The 19,240-nt window shown below is 38.3% G+C and overlaps 1 protein-coding gene across 3 annotated transcripts; it reads left to right on the top strand.

The window, feature by feature from the left end:
• Nucleotides 1-212: 212 nt before the first annotated feature.
• Nucleotides 213-18,829, top strand: LOC121261247 (protein KAKU4). 3 transcript variants are annotated; one of them, XM_041163509.1, is made up of 13 exons: nt 213-668; nt 2,523-2,584; nt 3,601-3,716; nt 11,453-11,568; nt 11,640-11,770; nt 12,686-12,868; nt 13,385-13,652; nt 13,798-13,868; nt 13,991-14,027; nt 15,914-15,995; nt 16,689-16,777; nt 17,924-18,020; nt 18,102-18,829. In XM_041163509.1, the coding sequence occupies exons 1-13, from the start codon at nt 392-394 to the stop codon at nt 18,499-18,501; spliced, it is 1,929 nt and encodes a 642-aa protein (XP_041019443.1). In that variant the 5' UTR covers nt 213-391; the 3' UTR covers nt 18,502-18,829. The 3 variants fall into 3 exon arrangements, with proteins under 3 accessions (XP_041019443.1, XP_041019442.1, XP_041019445.1); XM_041163508.1 differs by having other exon boundaries at nt 214-668; nt 13,792-13,868; XM_041163511.1 differs by having other exon boundaries at nt 216-668; nt 11,453-11,538; nt 13,792-13,868.
• Nucleotides 18,830-19,240: the final 411 nt, after the last annotated feature.

Below are 19,240 nucleotides of genomic sequence, written 5' to 3'. Positions count from 1 at the left end.
ATAATAATAAATAAATATATCACATCTTATTTAATAAGATAAAAATAAAATAATAATATGATTTATATAAATTTTTTTTTTATCACGTGTCATCTGCTTTGATTGGATAATAGAGAATAGAGATCGGTCTGATTTTATTTTTATTTTTGTTATTTTTGAAAATTAAAAGTTGCTTGGTAGGTACCGGTAGTAATAATCACTCTATAAACCAAGGTACCTGCTACGACGCTCAACAGCTTATCAATTTCTCTTTCTATAAATCCGCAGACTCTTCTCTCTATTTTTCTTGTTCTTTTTCCTCTCTCTGTCTCTCTCGGAAAACTCAAGAACGGAATATTCCTGTGTGCTCGCTAATCTCTGCAACTAACTGCTCGCTCTCTCTCTCAGTACCATGGCAACCGTTTTCAGATCTCGCCGAGCCTCCGAGCCCCGATCGGGAGGAAAAGTGGTCCGAGGCAGGCGGGTTGCCGCCCCGAGGACTCCGTACGAGCGGCCAAGATTGACGAATCCAGGTGCTTCCGAAAACCCTAGTTGGTTCTCCAGGCTCCTTTACTCCCCTACTCGTCTCATTGCTAGCGGCGCCGGAAAGATATTGTCTACTGTTTTCTCTCCCGAGCCTTCGTCTTCCTCCTCGTCTGCCTCGTCCTCCGGTGGCGATTCAAGTTCCGGTTGGTGTTTTCTCTACTATAATTCATGTATAGGTCTAGAAATTGGATGCTGAATTGTTTGGTGGAGGGGTGTTAATTCTAGGGTTTTAGGTCATGGTGAAGGCGACCATAAAGGTTGTGGAAACAGTGTATTATGAACTATTATTATAATTATTATTTGGTGGTCTTGTTTAGAAGCTGAGGAAAACATTGGAGAAAACGCGGTTGGGGCATCTAATATTTTGAACCATTATTTGTTCGTCGTGTTTAGAAGTTAAGGGAGATGTTGGAGAAAACGCGGTTGGGGCTTATTGATCTTTTGAACTAACGAAAAATGACTGCTCGATAGCAAAAACCAACGGCCTCAGCGCCATGTTAGATGCGCAACGTTTAATTACTCTTCTTCTTTTCTATTCATGCTTCTTCTGCAAATTTCAAGAAACGAATTTAACTCTCTCTCCTATTCACTGTGATGAAAATAAAGGGTTGGTTGAGTCTGTGACAGACCAGAATGACAAACTTCCCTTTTGTGGTCTGAGTTTGGTTCTGCCCGGGGTAGTTAAATGTAGCAGCCAGCTAGGTAAGTGAAACGATGGGTGATCCTGAGTGTATTGAAGATGAGTTGTCGCAACAGACACACACACACACACACACAGTCCATGTCAGCGGACAATCTTATCAACCAAATAGCATTGGCAGGATGAAGTTGCTAAAATCAGGGGATGGCCAATGAAGGTGGAACAGGGCAATACGATGGTCATATTATCCTTATTACCCACCATATTACATGCATGGAATGTTTTTTGGGGTTTTCTCAAATTAAGGGATCTAGTTGCGTTTTTCTTTTCACCTTTTTTTTTTAATGAAATTTTGCTTTTGGCCCCAATGGGGTTTTGCTTTATTTTAATAAATGTTTATGTATCGAGAATTTTGCACTAGGAACAACCATAGAGATAATAAACTTGTGGATTATTGCATCTTATGTTGATCTCATTAGGTTTTAGTCTAGGGAATTTGTGGTTTTCTGTCATGTGCAGTGTAGTAAATACGTGATAGGTAATTGTGTTTGATGATGGTTGGAAAACTGCACAATATGAAGATAAAAACCCCTAGGGATTGGCTCAAGTTGTAAAGGCCTTTGTCTTGGTGGTATGCTCCCTCCAGGTCTAAGGTTCAAATCATCTTTGGTGCAAAAAATTTCTAGTGGCCATCAAACTAGGAGAACTTCCCCTTGAGTTACCCGAGGTTTACTTGCGGGAAACTCCTTGCTAAGGGCCTGTGCACTCTCGAGATTAGTCGAGATTTTGTTCTTGGACAATTGGTGCCAATAAAAAAGAAGATGGTGAAATGGTATATTTCTTGATTTTTACTAGTATATTTACTGTAAGAGGCATAAGTGACCTTGATCTTTGGTGCCCTTAGCTTTTTTGGTTTCAGGTATGTGACATTGTCAACAAGCATGTCCTCTTGAAACCCCCTAGGGGTTGGCTCAAGTGGTAAAAGTTTTGGTCTTGGCAGTATGTTCTCTCTAGGTTTAAGGTTCAAATCCTTTTGGGGGCAAACAATTTCTATGGGCCATTGGACTGGGGGAATTTTCCCTTAAACTACCTGATGTGCACTTGTGGGAAAATTCTTGCCGAAAGGACCTGTGCACCCCTGGGATTAGTCGACACTTTGTTCTCGAACACCCCGTGCCAATAAAAAAATGTTTTCTTGATGCAAATCACTTTGTCTCTAGTTGTTAAGTTGTTGACCCTTTTGCTTCATACGTTGTAATAATTATGGACAATAATTAGTAGTTCTTATACTTAAGGCAGGGAAAATGGATTTTTCTTTTAGATCCTTTTTACCGAATTTTTAAAATTTTGTTTGCAGATGATGATATTGAGAATGACGACAACGATATATCTACTCGGAGGGATGATAGATTGATACAGGTACCGTCATCATTATTCTGTGTTGGAGTTATGGTTTTGTTTTAGATGAGTAAAGAGTATATGTATATAAAGTATGTGAAATAAAAAAGAAAAAGAATTGGGTATTTTATAGTGAGTATATGATAGATTTTATGCCCAAGATAGGTGCATTAAGATGGGTGTTTTTTCTCATTTACCCACTGCAGATGTTGATTTTGCATCAAGATAGGTGCTTTTTACTAGGAGATATGGAAGTCCATAGAGAAATAACTTTTTCATTAAAGTACACAAAATGTATACAAGAGAGTCGCCTATCTAGAAATAGAAAAAGATACCAGAAAATCATGAAAAAGTAGCTTGTTAAAGTCTATAGAGGTTGTCTACTGAAAAAGAGTATTAAAAATAAATAAATTTTTGAGCTTCAATGTCCGTTTGCTGTCCTCGAAATTCTTTTTGTCCTTTCGATCCAAACACCATATAGACAAGTAGGAACTCTATTCCACATTGATGCAATTTGTTGGCTTTCTCCTAACCCTTGCCATGAGTTAAAAGGTCCACTACTCTTCTGGGCATTACTCAAGCCAAACCAACCTGTTGAAATAAGTCATTCCACGAAGCATTAGCCATCTCACAATGGAGTAAAAGATGGTTGATGGACTACACACTCCTATAGAGAAATAATGATTGTTGGAAAAGTAAATTGAGGTTCTCTTGATTTATTTTGTGTAGTTGAAGATGCATCAAATGATATGTTAATATTAGGTATACTTTGTTTGAAAATAGGTAAGTGTTTAGAGTAGTGAATGAAATGCATGAAAGCAGTGACTGATGCTTGTGTTGACTTGTTCAGTAGATTACTCGTGTGTTTCCCTAGTGAATTCTAATATAGGTTGGACCCTACCAATACTGATGTCTGACAAATTTTACGCTAACAATGGGAATCCTAAAATACTGTTTGTAACCACACAAACATACTACTTTCCTTACAATTGCCGGTTTTATATTTGATGCAATATTGATTTTTATTCTTACATCAGAAGGATGGATCATCAGAGATGATCAAGTGCCTCAGGAAGAAGCCCCAAACACCAGCTGACAAGAGTGAGATTAAGCGTCTTATTGAACAGTTACTTATGCAGGAGACCTTCTCGAGGTAATTGTGATTTTATAAAAGAAAAAACTATTTGGATTTATACTGGGTTGTTTTTTTTTTTTTTTTTTAAATAAGTAAGAAGCAATTGTATTGATAAAGATAGGCATAATCTAAGTACACCGGAGGTAAACATATAAGTACACCAAATTAAGAACTAGAAATTATTACAAGGAAATCATGGAAGTTGAGACCATTTAACTCTAAAGCAATGGCCCACATAAATAAAGTCTTCCAAAAAAAACTCCTAAACTCCTCCGAGGAGCATTCATGATCCTCAAAGAATCTATCATTCATTTCACTCCAAATACACCATAAAATACAAATAAGAGCCATCTTCTACACAGCTACAATCTGTGGTGTCCCTATGATCCCTCTCCAGCTAGCTAATAGTTCCACCACTGATCTCGGCATGACCCATGCTACTCCCAATCTGCTGAAAAATTAAGTCCATGTGTCCCTTGCAAAATCACAATGTAGGAGTAAAAGAGGAACACTGAAGATAGAGCTCTCACCGCTGAGGAAGTCTCTCGTAAGACAACACTTTTCTCAGAGTTGGAAAGAGTATTATCCTTGGAGGCAATATTGTGGCGTTAGAAGTCAAGGGCACTTTGGTTGAAAGAAGGTGATCGAAGCGCAAAATTTTTCCATAGAGTGGCTAACTCTCATAGGAGAAATAATACCATTGAAATGCTTAAAATCAATGATAGTGAAAGCACGGAGGCTTCAGAGATCTAGGAACACGTGGTGGCTTTTTATGAAAATCTATGTAGGGAAGGCGAGGGGTGGAGGCCAAAATTAGATGGACTTGGTTTTGATTCTATTGAGCCACAGACGGCGTCGTGGTTGGAAAGATCTTTTGAGGAAGGGGAGGTGTATGAAGTGGTCAGAGGAATGGCGAAAGATAAAGCACCAGGTCCGAACGGATTCTCTCTGGGTTTCTTCTAAACTTCTTGGGAGGTTGTGAAAGAAGATATTATGAATGTGTTCCAGGAATTATTTATGGCAGGAAAGTTCAAGAAAAGTCTGAATGCTACATTTCTTGTTTTGATCCCGAAGAAGACTGGTGCATCGGAAGTAAAGGACTTTAGGCCCATTAGCCTCATAAATGGGATATACAAAATCATCTCCAAGGTGCTTGCAAATAGGTTAGGGGCTTCCATTGGTAAGTTAATCTCAAAGCCATAGAATGCTTTTGTAAGGGGTCGTCAAATTCTAGATTCTGTCCTAATTGCCAATTGAATGTTTGGATAGTAGATTAAAACCTGGTATTGTAGGGATTATCTGTAAACTAGATATGGAGAAGGCATATGATCATGTAACTGGGACTTTCTCTTGTATTTATTGAAGAGATGTGGCTTTGGGGAGAAATGGTGTAGGTGGATCAAATGGTGCATTTCAATGGCAAAATTTTCAGTTTTAATCAATGGCAACCCAGAGGGCTTTTTCAACAGCTCATGAGGTCTAAGACAAGGAGATCCCCTGTCCCCTCTTTTATTTGTTATCATCATGGAGGCTTTGAGAAGGATGTTATCGGCGGTGGTCAGTCATGGGCTTTTGTCCAGATTCTCAGTGGGTGATCCGAATAGGGGCTTGATCTCGGTTTCACATCTATTATTTGCAGATGACACTCTAATCTTCTGCGAAGCGGAGCAAGTCCAACTTCGGGTTTTGAAGGCGCTTCTCTTCTGTTTTGAAGCAACGTCAGGGCTGAGAGTGAACTTTGATAAATCAGAGTTAGTGGCAGTTTGGAACGTCAGTAATTCTCGGCAATTGGCTAACACACTTGGGTGTAAGGTTGCTTCTTTGCCTATGACATATTTAGGGCTACCGTTGGGGGCTAAATCACGGGCTTCAACTATTTGGGATACAGTTATTGAGAAAATAGAACGAAGGTTGCAGGGTGGAAGAGACTGTATTTGTCGAAAGGAGGCTGGGTGACCCTTATCAAGAGCACTCTTTCTAACCTACCAACATATTTTCTGTCTTTATTTCCAATCCCAGCTTGTGTGGCGGCGAGGATTGAAAAACTATATCGTGATTTTCTATGGAGTGGATTGGGAGGTGAATTCAAGTTCCATCTAGTCAGTTGGGATAAGGTGTGCAGACCAATTTCCTTAGGTGGGTTGGAAGTTAAGAATTTGAGAACATTTAACAGAGCACTTCTTGGGAAATGGCTATGGAGGTACAATATGGAACCGGAAGCTCTCTGGAAATTTGTGGTTGATTGCAAATATGGCAGGGTATGGGGGGGTTGGTGTTCTAGTGAAAGGAATGGGTCTTATGGAGTGGGAGTTTGGAAATACATAAGACGGGGGTGGGGGGTGTTTTCTCGATATACTAAATTTATGGTGGGGGAGGGTACTTGTGTAAAATTTTGGAGGGATTGTGGGGAAGAGGCACTCATGGACTTGTTCCCTCTGGGTTTCCGAGTGGCACGTGACCAAGAAGCTTCGGTGGCAAGTCTCATGGTGCGTTCAGGGGACCAAATCCAATGTAATATTTTATTTAATAGAGCAGCCCAAGATTGGGCACTAGATAGTTTCGAGGCTTTTTTCAGTTTAGTGTATACTACTAAGATGAATGGAAGGTGTGGTGACAAGCTGTGGTGGACACCAGCAGGTAAGGGTATCTTCTCGGTGCGTTCCTTCTATAAGTCCCTTACCTTACTTCCAAATTCTCATTTCCCTTGGAGAAAACTGTGGAGGAATAAGACACCTCCCAAGGCACTTTTCTTCACTTGGACAACGGTTCTGGGTAAGATTTTGACTACCGACAATCTACGAAAGCGTAGGGTAATTATTTCTGATTGGTGTTGTATGTGCAAGAAAGCTGGGGAGATAGTGAATCATCTTTTGCTACATTGTGAGACAGCTAGAGCTGTGTGGAGTGAAGTGTTCAGTCGTATAGGGTTAAACTGGGTGATGTTTGCTACAGTGGTGGAATTATTGGCTAGTTGGGTGATACCGGGGGGAGTGCCACAAATCAAAGCGGTGTAGAAGATGGTTCCTAGTTGCATTATCTAGTGTATTTGGCAAGAGCGTAATGAGCGGACTTTCGAAGATAAGGAGCAGACCTTAGAGGAGCTTCGTGCTTTATTTTTCTGCACCTTACTTCTTTGGGCTATAGCTGTAGATTTTAATGGCCTAAATGTACATGATTTTCTTGTTTCTTTTATAGCAACTTAGATAGGTCTTACCTCAAGTATAACTTCTTGTGTATTTGGGTTTTGCCTATTCTTATTAATACTATCGTTTACCTATATATAAAAAAAAAAAGCATAAATGATCTACCGTTTCTTCACTATTTCTGCACATACAACACCAGTCCGTAATTATGAGTCCACCCTTCTTAGGTTGTCCATTGTTAGTATCTTCCCTAAAGCTGCTGTCCAAACGAAGAACGCAGCCTTGGGAGGTGCTTTACTCCCCCATATGTTCTTCCAAGGAAAATAGGGCCTATCTTAAGCTGTAAGAATGTCTTAGAAAGTGTGTACCGAAAATTTCGCTTTTTTGGAAGGCCTCCATTCTATCGTGTCTTCAGCTGGAACCGCAACAGTGATGTTATATAGTAAGCTGAAAAAATCTACCAAATCACTCACTTCCCAATCTTGTGCCTCCCTAGTGAGATTAATGTTCCACTCCTGTGAACCATGTCTAACTACCGTCACATAAGCCACCATAGCTTCCTTTTCTCGTGCAATTCTAAAAATGTTAGGATAAACATTTTTAAGAGCCATATCTCCCACCCACACATCATTCCAAAAATTAATTCTACTACCCTCCCCCAAACACAACCTAGTGTTACTCGAGAAGGTCCCCATCCTTGCCTTATGTGCTTCCACAACCCAACACCATAAGCCCCCCTCCCCTCATTAGAACACCAACCCCCCTTTGCACACCCAAACTTTGCATCAATTACCCCTTTCCATAAGGCTTCCCTTTCATGATTATAACGCCACAACCATTTTCTTAATAGAGCCTTATTAAAGAATCTAACATTATGAACCCCCAACCCACCAGCGCTCAAGGGAGTACACACTTTATCTCATCCAACTAAGTGAAATTTAAATTCATCCCCTAGTCCACTCCATAAAAAGTCATGTTGAAGTTTCTCAATTCTGGATGCGAGGGGAAATAAAGACAAGAAATATGTCGGAAGGTTAGATAGCGTGCTCCTGATAAGTGTGATCTTCCCCCCTTTTGATAAGTATAACCTTTTCCACCCGGCTAGCCTACGCTCTAATTTGTCTAACACATCCTCCCAAATTGTCTTTGCTTTAAAAGTTGCACCCAACGGGAGACCAAGATACTTCAACGGCAACGAGGAGACCACACATTCCAATAAGCTGGCCAACCCACTAAGATTTCTCATCGCACCCACCCAACCATCTCCGTTTTAGCAAGATTGATGTTTAACCCGGATACCGCTTCAAAACAGAGTAAGATAGCCTTTAAAGATTGAATATGTCCTGCATTATCCTCACAAAACAACAACGTATCATCTGCAAACAAAAGATGAGAAACAATGATGGAGCCATGGTTAGAAGCCCCTGCTGAAAATCCTGAAAAAAAACCCCTCCTCTACAGCCACCGACACCATTCTACTAAGTGCCTCCATCACGAGGACAAATAAGAGTGGTGAAAGTGGATCGCCTTGTCGTAGTCCCAGCGAACTATTAAAGAAACCTACCGGATCACCATTTACCAAAATCGAGAAACGAGCCGTCAACACACAATGCATCATCCACCCCTTCCATCTTTCCCCAAATCCACATCGACCTAACAAATAAAACAGAAAATCGCAGCTGACGTGATCATAGGCCTTCTCCATGTCCAGCTTACTTAAAATACCCAGTACCCCCGACTTACGCCTGCTGTCCAGACACTCAGTGGCTATAAGAACTGAATCCAATATTTGTCTACCTCTGAAAAAGGCATTTTGAGACTTAGAAATGATCTTATCCATTACTGTGCTCATCCTGTTAGCAAGTACCTTGGCTATTATCTTTGTATACGCTACCCACAAGACTAATAGGCCTGAAATCTTGCACCTCTATGGCACCCACCTTTTTTGGTACAAGTGCAATAAAAGTAGCTTTTAAACTTTTCTTGAATTTTTCAAATGAGAAAAATTCTTGAAAAACCTGCATCACATCTCCTCCCAACACATCTGAAAAAATGCCATAGTAAATCTGTTTGGACCCGGCGCTTTGTACTTGTTCATTTTTCTGACGACTAGTTGTACCTCTTCCTCTTCAAATGGTCTCTTCAACCAAATCATGCTGTTTTGATCAATGGCCTCAAAAACTAGACCATCCACCTTTTGGCCTCCATTCATATGGTTCCGTCAACAATCGTTCGAAATGTACATCAATGTGATCTTTAATTACAACTTGATTTGAGGATATACCTCCATCTATAGTCATGGACTCTAAGGCATTAAATCTCCTGTTTGAGTTTGCAACTCGATGAAAGAACTTTGTACATCTATCCCCCTCCTCGAGCCACAATGCTCTTGACTTTTGCCTCCACGAGATCTCCTCTATTAACATCAACCTTTCTAACTCGGATACTACTTGGCCTTTGCGTTCATTCTCATCTTCAACACCCTCCAAGCTTTGTAATTCTTGTAGGAGATTTTTTTTTTTTTTGTAATATTACATTTCCAAAAGACTGTTCATTCCGTGTCTTTAAATCCACTTTCAAAGCTTTCAGTTTTCCAGCCAATATCTTGCTTGGAGTGCCCTCTAGTTGATATGAATTCCACCATTGCCTAACCAATTCCACAAAGCCCTCTGTCTTTAACCACATATTCTCAAATTTAAAAGGTCTTCTCCCCCCTGGAATTCCTCCACAGTCTAACATTATGGGAAAGTGATTAGAAAATACCCGAGGAAGTCTTTTCTGACATAAATCTGAAAATTGTGTTTCTCATGAGGGAGATATGAGGAATCTGTCCAGTCTTGACCAAGCTTGTTTATTAGACCACGTATAATCACCTCCCATAAGAGGAAGGTCCATAAGTTCTAGCTCAAATATTATACTGGGTTGTTGCCCACCTCAATAGCTTTCAATTGATTGATCTATGGTTTTCTAATCTGAAGGAGTGACCTGAAGCATACAGGACTAATATAAAAGGGTTTCCCTAAAAGATTTTTGGTTTATTTTTTCTAAAGCATGTACTCTTTGTTTTGTAATTTGTAGGTTCTCTAACACATGTAGAAGTTTGAAGTATATCCTTGTTTTATGGACCCAAAAAGTTGTTGCAAAAAATGTGTATAGATGGACTTAACTGTTTATCCAATCTTAACAGTAGATCTTCTGACCCCTTCAAATACATATGACACTCCCCTACCATTGTAAACTGTCCATTCACTTGAACTTCAGTGCACTAACCTAACTCCTAAGATTATGGGAGGGAACTCTTATAAACGGGGGATTTTCAAAAGATATCCCCATCAACAAGTAATTGAGATGCTAGAAAAATAAATGGGGAGTTATGGGCTGGTATCCTTAATAGAGCCAGGCTGAGTTGGGTATTGCCTAAGAGTGTGGTGGAACTACTAGCATGCTGGAACAAAAGGCAAAATAATACTCAACTGGCAGCAGTGTGGCGAATGATACCTTTGTGCTTAATGTGATGTTTATGGTCAGAAATGAATGATAGGTGTTTCAACAAAAAGGAGTGCGCAGTGGGGGAAATCTGGAATTTATTTGTATTTTATCTTTTTAAGTGGTTTTCTGCTATTGTGCTGAAGGGTGAGAATGTTCATGAGTTTCTATCTTCTTTTCATCTCACTAGAATGTAATTAGGTGTCTCACTTTGTGTAACGCCCTAATAGAAGACCCAAACCACATGGCTTATACTTCAAAAAGACTAGTCAATGATACAATTGGAGCTCCATTGGAACCTTATAAAGAGCAATAACTTCTCATTCCCAAGCAATGTGAGATCTCATACACCACCTACTCTTATCCATATCATATGGGGTATCACAATTTACCTCCCTTAAATTCCAGATGTCCTCGTCGGGCTTGTCCATTATAGGTGGCATGGCTCAAGTTCCACATTTCTGGTTGGGATAGGCTCTGATACCATTTGTAACGCCCCAATAGAAGGCCCAAACCACATGCCCTATACTCCAAAATGACTAGTCAATGATACAATTGTAGCCCCATTGGAACCTTATAAAGAGCAATAACTTCTCCTTCCCAAGCAATGTGGGATCCCATACACCACCTACCCTTATCAATATCATTTGGGGTATCACACTTTGTATACTTCCTGTGTACTTGGGCATTGCCTAGTTTCTTTCTATTCAATAAAGATTCTTACTTATAAAAAATAAATAAATAGCAAGATCCACACATTTTTTTAACTTCTCCTGTTTATTATGAAAGGCGTAATTTTTTTGTTGATGAGTGAGAAATCTTTATTGGTAAGTGCAAAGGCGCAACCCAAGTACATGGAGTTTACACAAGAGATACCTATCTGGAAGGAGACAAAGATGCTAAAAATTCAATACCTACAGTGTAATTAAAAGCATTATATATTGAGGGAACACTAGTTGTTGAAAAGCATACACATCCATTATCCTAAACCATGGCTAAGTGTATAAAATAGTAGGACTAATTATTTGCAGTGGGTATTGAAATGTAACATTTCTGCAGATTATTCATTTTTGTAATCTTTCCTACTTATTTGACTTTGAGCTTTGGCTTCTTACCTCTGACCAGGGAAGAATTTGATCGGTTAACTATGATCATTAAATCAAGAGTTGTGGATTGTCTCACTTCCACAGATGCAGAGGATGGGAGACCAGGTACGATGCTCAACAAAACAATTGATAGTGGTATTGCTTAAAACCATAAAATAATTTGTTGAAATGCCCACGTGTGGCTGATGGTGTTAGTTATATTGCAGATATAGACATGCCTGATCTCTGCAGCACAGCTGTTATGGAGGCAAAGAAATGGTTGGAGGAGAAGAAGTTGACAGATCCAAAAGATTTGGGTCATGGAACTGGCACTTTGAATTCTGTTTTGTTGCCACCAGTTAGTTATTCTTTCATACAGTCTTTTAGTTTTGGGTTTGTTTGGGGGGGGGGGGGGGGGGGGGTTTGCTTGTTATGTGCAAAAGTGCATGTGTTTTTGGGTGCTACATGCATACATATGCATATTGCTGCTCTATTGTGTTCAATCTTGATGCCTTGATTAGGAATATGCAATTGTAATTCCAGTCTCTGTGCACATCTTTTTGCAAGTTTTGAAGGGACTAGCTGCCATCTTGTGAATTTCTGTTGTCACCCTTTACTATTGCAGATTCAAGAGTTGCTCCTTTCTATTAATCTATATTTTATATATACCTTATGTGAATTGTACTTGTGGTTTTCACCAACTCTTCACCACTTACTTCCTTGGTGCTTTCTGGTAAAAAAGTCAATTAAACCATAAATTATCTTCACTGGCTTGTGAATGTTAGTTCCTTTTAAGTTGTTGAGTAACCCTACTTATCTAAGTAACTTCTGTCCTTGTAGTTATAGCATCCAAACTCTTGCTTTTAACTCTTTCCATTTGGTGCCGGTGGCTTGTTGCTTATAACTCTTTCCACCTACCTGTCCCATTGAATATGCACGTGCCTATTTATCATTAAGTCTTGTCATTCTTTTTCTTGTAAAGTAAGCTCTCATTAATGTAAGTATAGTATAACAGATGAAGATAAATGTCTATTTCTGTGCTTACTGTTTAAACGAAAATATATCGAGTATAATTGCTGTTCCGTCCAGAAGTCTACATACAAAATCATTGGATCTGTAAATTTTTCATGATATTTAACATATTCAGGATAAATATTTTTTTCTTTTTCTATGGAGAAGACACTGGAGTACAATTATTGCAATAATAAAGGGTTGTTTTTGGAAGTGTAATGCCCTATTGTTTGCATCACAAAACTGATTTTGAATGATCCAGGTTACCGAAGTTGAAGTGGGTTCACCAGTGGATATGGCCAGATCGTACATGCGAGGACTTCCTCCATGGGCCTCTCCTTCTGCAAACCATATTGAATTTAAGTCCCTATCTCCAATGGGGATACGGCTTTACAAGGAAGAAACACCATATTCAATTGGTGGGAATTCTGCGTCAACATCAAAGGTGCCATTTCCCTTCATACTCCCTGTATTTTAGCGACTTCAGTGACTTGCATCTATTCGCACTGGAATGCCTTCGAGAGAATGGACTTGTTGGTTTTTTTCATATGGTTATGTGTTATCCAAATGGTCTACTTGTAAAATCTTCTTCTTCGAGATTGTCTAGGATTCATTCCTTAAGTTTGAATTTTTCCTATAATTCTTCAACTTGTAAAGCATCTACAGTCAGAAGGGAAGCACATTATGTCTTTCTTTATCTTGTAATCGTCCTTGTACTTTAGAATCAGTGCTAAAAGCAAGTTCTTCAAATATATTTACAAAACTATGTCAATACATTTTGATGATGAGGAATATTTTTTTCTATTATTCCACAAACACTTCCACTTATTGTGTTTTGTGGAATTAAAAAGCTGAAAAAGAAAAAGGACGAAAGGAACAAAAAAGATATATAGATGTATTTTCTTCCCTGCATTCTGCTTACTCAATTTATTATGGTTAATGTGCTGAAAATTGAATGCAGCTGAAAAGGGAATCTCCTGGCACTGGCTCATGGAATATTCAGGAGGAAATACGAAGAGTACGATCAAAGGCAACAGAGGAGATGCTAAGGACTCTGCCATCCTCTAAAATTGACTGGTCTCAATTTGCTTTAGAACGTAAAAGTAGCCTGAATTCTCTAGCGACTGAAAAACTAGAACATGGTGATGGAGATAAAAGGCACAAATCAACACAACCAATAGATGCTTCTTTGAACTTGGCCATAGGAGAAGCATCTAATGGCTTCCCAGGTATGGTTTTAATTACTGGGTGGAGGGAAATTTGTTGAGTTATTTCAGAAATCTATTCTCATTAGTAGCAAAACAGATTGCCTAATTGTCAAAACTATCTAAATTTCAGAATATAGAACTTTATTTTATGCTTCTTCAGTTTCAGTGACACAAGATGTGCTGCAAAAGGAAGTTTTGTCACATAATCCAGCTATTATTGCTTCCGAAAAAAATCAGGTACTTCAAGTAGTGGAATAGGAGTTCATATTTTATGTATTAGCTGATACTGAATGCCATAATCGTTTTTCTATCGTTCTAGTTATAGAGTTTCTGACACAGTTTACCATTTTGTTGTGAAGGATTTGGAAGCCACTCAGATCTTTTCGGAAAAAGGAGGTGGTCTTTATAATCATCATTCACTTTCAATTATGTTTTACCTCATAGCAACATAATGATGCGTTGCTAGTACTTCTGTTAATTATCTGTTTCTCTGCTGTTTAAGAGTAGTGTACTTTGTGCTTCCTTTGATATTTAAGTTAATTTTTATAGACTACAGGTTAAAATTACATTTCATTAGAAATTGAAATAGATTTTACACAGCATCCTGTAGTTTGTTAATAGCATTGCGAGTCCATCCGGAAGTGAGGGGATCAAGAATCAGGTGAACCAATGTAGGCTACAGGGTTTTCATATTGTTTTTTATATCATTTTTTTTTTTTTAATTATTGAATGATTCTATAGGCAAAATGCCAAAAACTACCTTTTGATATCCGGGGAAATTGAAAAAAGGCTATCTGCTGGCTTTTGAAAGCCTATTGGTATAAGCAGCCATAAGATGGTATGGTGGAGGAAGCGGACTAAAGAAAAATTCTAATTTAGTGAGTGGAGTAGTAACAATGTGCTTGTCATATTGTTATGTACTGAATAAGCTCTCTCTATAGACTCATATGGCTGATAACTATTATAGATCTCAACGGAAATCAGAAAGCTGATTCTTTGATTGATGGTGGAATGGTCTGGAGAAGATGGATTCTTCTCCCCTTTTAAGATCCGTCAAAGCTAGTACCTATCTAATTGAACTTGGAAAGAAACAATCGGAAATGTTGTGAAGAATGTGGATTTCAATTGTATTGGGAGGACATGGTTGTTTGGTTCTATTCCCTTAAGTGGGCTTTGCAGTTCTTGTGGAGAAATGAATTAGAACTACTTGATGGCTTATTCCAAATAGATATATCCTTGTGGGAGATTGACATGGTTGTGAACCTTAGAACAGCCATCTATAGAGGCTGTCTTTGACTAAGTTTTTTCAGTGACCCTGCTATTCAAGCTGTCAAGGGGACATCCAGCAATAAAAATTTCTGGATATGATATGGATGGTACAAAGGATCTTTTCACGGAGTTATCAAGTATGCATGACTCCATCTTGGTGGGTGGCTGCTTTCATAAGAGAAAGAAGTGTTTTGTAGTGTAAACTATGACGCTAAGGGTGGTAGCTCCTAGAGGGAAGTCTAAAGGGAGGGCATTGTGAAGACAGGAAACAAGTGGTTGGGGTTGGGTTTTTGGGTAAAGTTTTAGTTCTACGGGAAACAAGGGGTTGGGTCAGGCTTGGTGTATTTTGGGTTGTTTTTCACGGGCTTTTTGTGTCATTTGGGGCTTTCTAAGATGGGCAAGGTGTTTTCTTGTATACTTTCAGTATACTTGGTTACTCCTATTGATATATATAATATTTTTACTTATAAAAAAAAAAAAAAAAATTTGTAGTGTATATAAGGATACACAAATGTCATTGCAAGTTATGACCATTTGCTATGTATTATGAAAAACATTTTATTTTGTTAAAGCTTTCAATCCAAAAGCTTAGGTTACTAGGATTCGGTCACCAAATCCCTTCTCACGCGCCGACCCGCCAATAACACTGAACTGCATGCAGACCTTTCATGTGCCGAGCAGAAACAAACACTGAAGTGAAAACTGAGATCTACTAAATGGGGGCCGGCCAGATTTGGACCAAAGACCTTATAGAACAACCTGGCATCGACACATTAAAACTTTCGACCCAAAAGCTTGTAGTAATCAGAAGTGTGCCAACTATGTAAATCAACTATTCAAACACACGAACTCTTTTCTTCAGCTACAGATAATTTTACAAGCTTAATATGCCCTTTTTGTATTTGTTACCTTGATGCAATCCATCAAATATTACCAAACATCCATTGTGTTTTACTTCTCTTTCTATCCAGAAAGGAATTTTTCTTTTAACTGTTAAAAATCATTTGATATAGGCTCACAGGATGGCACGGAAGGGATATTAAGTGATGGAAAAAGAGTCCAATCTTCAGCAGATATGGAGACTCAAACACCCTGGTTAGTTGGTGTTTTTATTGGTGATTATTACTCATGCAGCTTCATAATTTTTTGTATACATTATTAGTTTCATTTTGTTTCATATGTAAGCTTTTATGGTTGTATATATTTTTGGTTTAGGGTACTTAGTGCCATGGAGAGGGGGGGAGAGAGAGAGAGAGAGAGAGAGAGAGAGAGAGAGAGCGAGTTGGGGGGGGGGGGGGTGGGTGCAAACGCCTATGTGCTGCAATCTTAAATTGCTTATTAGCACGTGTATTTTACCCCTTGGGCAAAATCTATGTTACATCAAGTGGATTTAATACTACGAATGAACATGTCTGAAGAGTCTAAAATTCTTCAATCTCCTCCTATACTCTTGTAACATGATCTGTCTTCTCTAGTGAGGAAACTGTGTCCTCTTTAAGAAAGTTTTCTTACTTCATTTTTCATGGTTACAACTTTTATGTGCCTGTTTGACTATTGACAAGGGCAACAAAATAAATATTAAACTTGTTGAACCCATTATGTACCTGGCCTAGAAGTGCCCCAATACTCTTATTACTTATAAAAAAAAAAGAAGTGCCCCAATACTTTGTCATTCTATCTGTCTCCAAATAAATATGGCCTCCTTATGAAGGATGCCACTAAATCAAAGTAAAACCTAGAATGATGTTGTATTGGTTTTGTAACTTTGGGTTGCTACATGTACCATAGTGATGCTGGTCCTGGAAATGTTGATGGTCTGAAGGATGATATTCTGACAAACGAGCAGCATAACTCCACAGTGGGAGGAACCACACAAGGTGAAAGTTCTAGACCCATCAGTTGCCCTGTAGAATAAAAATTGTCCATATGTTACTTATTGAATATTGAAAAATTGACAATATGTTGACAGTTTCTCAGGAAGGTAGTATGAAAAACAGAATAGAATTTGTCTTTACATTGTATGTTGACATTCTAAGGGAAAGGCAGAATAAAAATAAATTAGTTGTCTTTATATTATATGTTGACATTCTGCCGTGCTTGTGCTTAATATTGTGCTATTTAATATTGACTCTATAGCTGTCCTTTTTTGCTAGTGTGATTTTTTTTTTTTGGTGAATTTTCTGAAATGAATAGTATTAGTGTGATGCTTTTTAATTTGGTTATACAAGTATCTTTTTGTTTGTTGGATTGCAACTTTTTGCCAGAAACAAATATTGAATGAATTTTAACTTTTTGAATGAATATCAGTCTCTGCACCATCAACTTTTGTGGTCTCTTAATTTCTTTAATATTAGTTTCACCATTTTAATTGTTTAGCTTACAAATCTTACCAGATTTGGCTACTTGGTGAATTTTCCTTTACCAAAAATTGCTTGATAGGAATTAGATTTATTGTATTTGCTAAGTTTTCTGGAAACTTCCCCTGAAATGTTATTAAAAGGCTTACTTTTCTGTAACTTGGGGTTTACCTGATTTTTTCACCCAATTTGAGTCTCTTTGCCTCAACCTTTGGGTTCATAGCCTATAAGCCGATCTTGTTTGTATATATTCTGCTCTAATTTATAGAATGAAAGGTTTGAATCTAATCTGCCTCTTCTCTGACTAATTAATTGGTGCTACGTCTTTGCTTAACTAGTCAGTTAACTAGTATTTTCGTTGTTTTATGCACACCGAACTGAGGCTATGCCCCTAGATATTTTGGATATATTTATCATTTATAAATGTTAAGAGTCTTTTTGTTTAATCTGACTGGACAATATATTTTGGGTGTTTGTTTTAGCTGCCTGCCTTATTTCTCACATTTTGAAGGGGGTTGGGAAAGTTCAATTTGATACTGTTTGCTTAGTTGTTGTTTGTAATTATTGTTATTATTTAAAAGTAAAAACATGTAGATATGGATATATGCTCCTTGATGTTAATTCTGAATCTTTTCGTGCTCATCCTACTTCTGAATGCAATTTCAGATTCAGCAGTACCCGACAGAAAATGCTTTTCATCAAAAGAGATGGCTGGAACAGGAGGTGGATTTGCTGCTAATGGTTTCCTTTCTTCAGGATCTAGGTAGGAAGGTTGGCTGCCCGTTCTTTTCAATGGGACATTATTTAGAATTATTTTTATTGGGATGGGTCTCTTCTCTTTCAGCTTATCTGCAGGACGAGATGCAGAACAAAATCCTGTGCCCCATGACAAGGAAAACAATCACATCAGTACCAGTCATGGTAAGATAGCCACTAGTGCTCCTATGGAAGAAACCTGTGAGCTTTTGAGCGAGGCTTTCATTGAGGTCCCGAACGTAAATTACAATGATGGCATAGCCTCTTGTGATGTTCCAAATGTAAATGAGAACGATAGCGTAGCAGATGACTCCTTAGACAGTTCTAGTATGCAGTATGAAGAGTTGTCGCATGAGGACCTGTCTCAGCCAAATTCAAAAGATACTGTGGCAGGCAAGGCTAGCAACATTGTTGAGAAGCAACGGGGAAAGCAAACCAACAGATACAATAGGAAGGGCAGGGGTAGGGGAAGGGGTAGAAACCAATGATGCCAGATTCTTCTTTTGGGCTATAGCTTGTTGTATAACTCACTGTAAACTAGTCTAGGAAGTTAAGGATAATGCCACGGTAGGGCATGTGTAAGTTATTAAATTGATAATGAGTTCATGTCAACTAGGCAGGGTCTTCTCTTTGTTTTTTGCTTCTTTTTTTTCCTCTTTTTTCTTTTTTTTGTTTTTTTTTTTTTTTTTTGTGTTTCACCTTTTTGAGATTTTTGTCTCATGTAGCCAGGCTTCCAAAATTTGGAAATAATTGGGTGTATGAAACATTAGATGGTAATGCTTGCTTGAAATGCGATTATTCGCTTGTTGGTGGACATAATGCATGCATTGATCTGCAGCTGACTCGAAAATGATAATTATACCCTATTGTGATGTACTTGCAAAATGTATCGAAGGCCTTTGTTTAAACAATTTTCATGTACTGAAATTTTCACTCCGATTTTATTATTGCCTAGCTTATCAGCCCGACCATGAATTTCTCACTCTTTCCTGTCGTTGGGTTAACCGTGTGTAACATATAATCCAGCCTTACAACATGACCATCGACCCTCATATTATATAAATAGAACATTATTGCGTTTAGATGTTGAGTTAAGTTGAGTTCTTTATGAATAGTAATGAGTTGAGATAGTAGAATAAGTTTTGTGGAGCTCACTTAAAATAAGTTAGGTTTCACGTGTAAAGAGGCTTTGAGTTAAGATGGGCTTAATGATTTTAGAGTTGAGTA

This window comes from Juglans microcarpa x Juglans regia, chromosome 4D (genome assembly GCF_004785595.1).
Source record: "Juglans microcarpa x Juglans regia isolate MS1-56 chromosome 4D, Jm3101_v1.0, whole genome shotgun sequence".
Classification (NCBI taxonomy): domain Eukaryota; kingdom Viridiplantae; phylum Streptophyta; class Magnoliopsida; order Fagales; family Juglandaceae; genus Juglans; species Juglans microcarpa x Juglans regia.
The sequence above is the reverse complement of the archived record's forward strand: the minus strand, read 5'-3'. Positions and strand labels throughout refer to the sequence as shown.

Excerpts from the sequence above, each read along its gene's own strand:
- LOC121261247 (XM_041163508.1), top strand. The coding sequence starts at position 392 with ATGGCAACCGTTTTCAGATCTCGCCGAGCCTCCGAGCCCCGATCGGGA. Across the intron at positions 3,717-11,452 it reads ATGCAGGAGACCTTCTCGAG|GGAAGAATTTGATCGGTTAA; the intron begins GTAATTGTGATT and ends ACCTCTGACCAG. Across the intron at positions 13,869-13,990 it reads TTGCTTCCGAAAAAAATCAG|GATTTGGAAGCCACTCAGAT; the intron begins GTACTTCAAGTA and ends TTTGTTGTGAAG.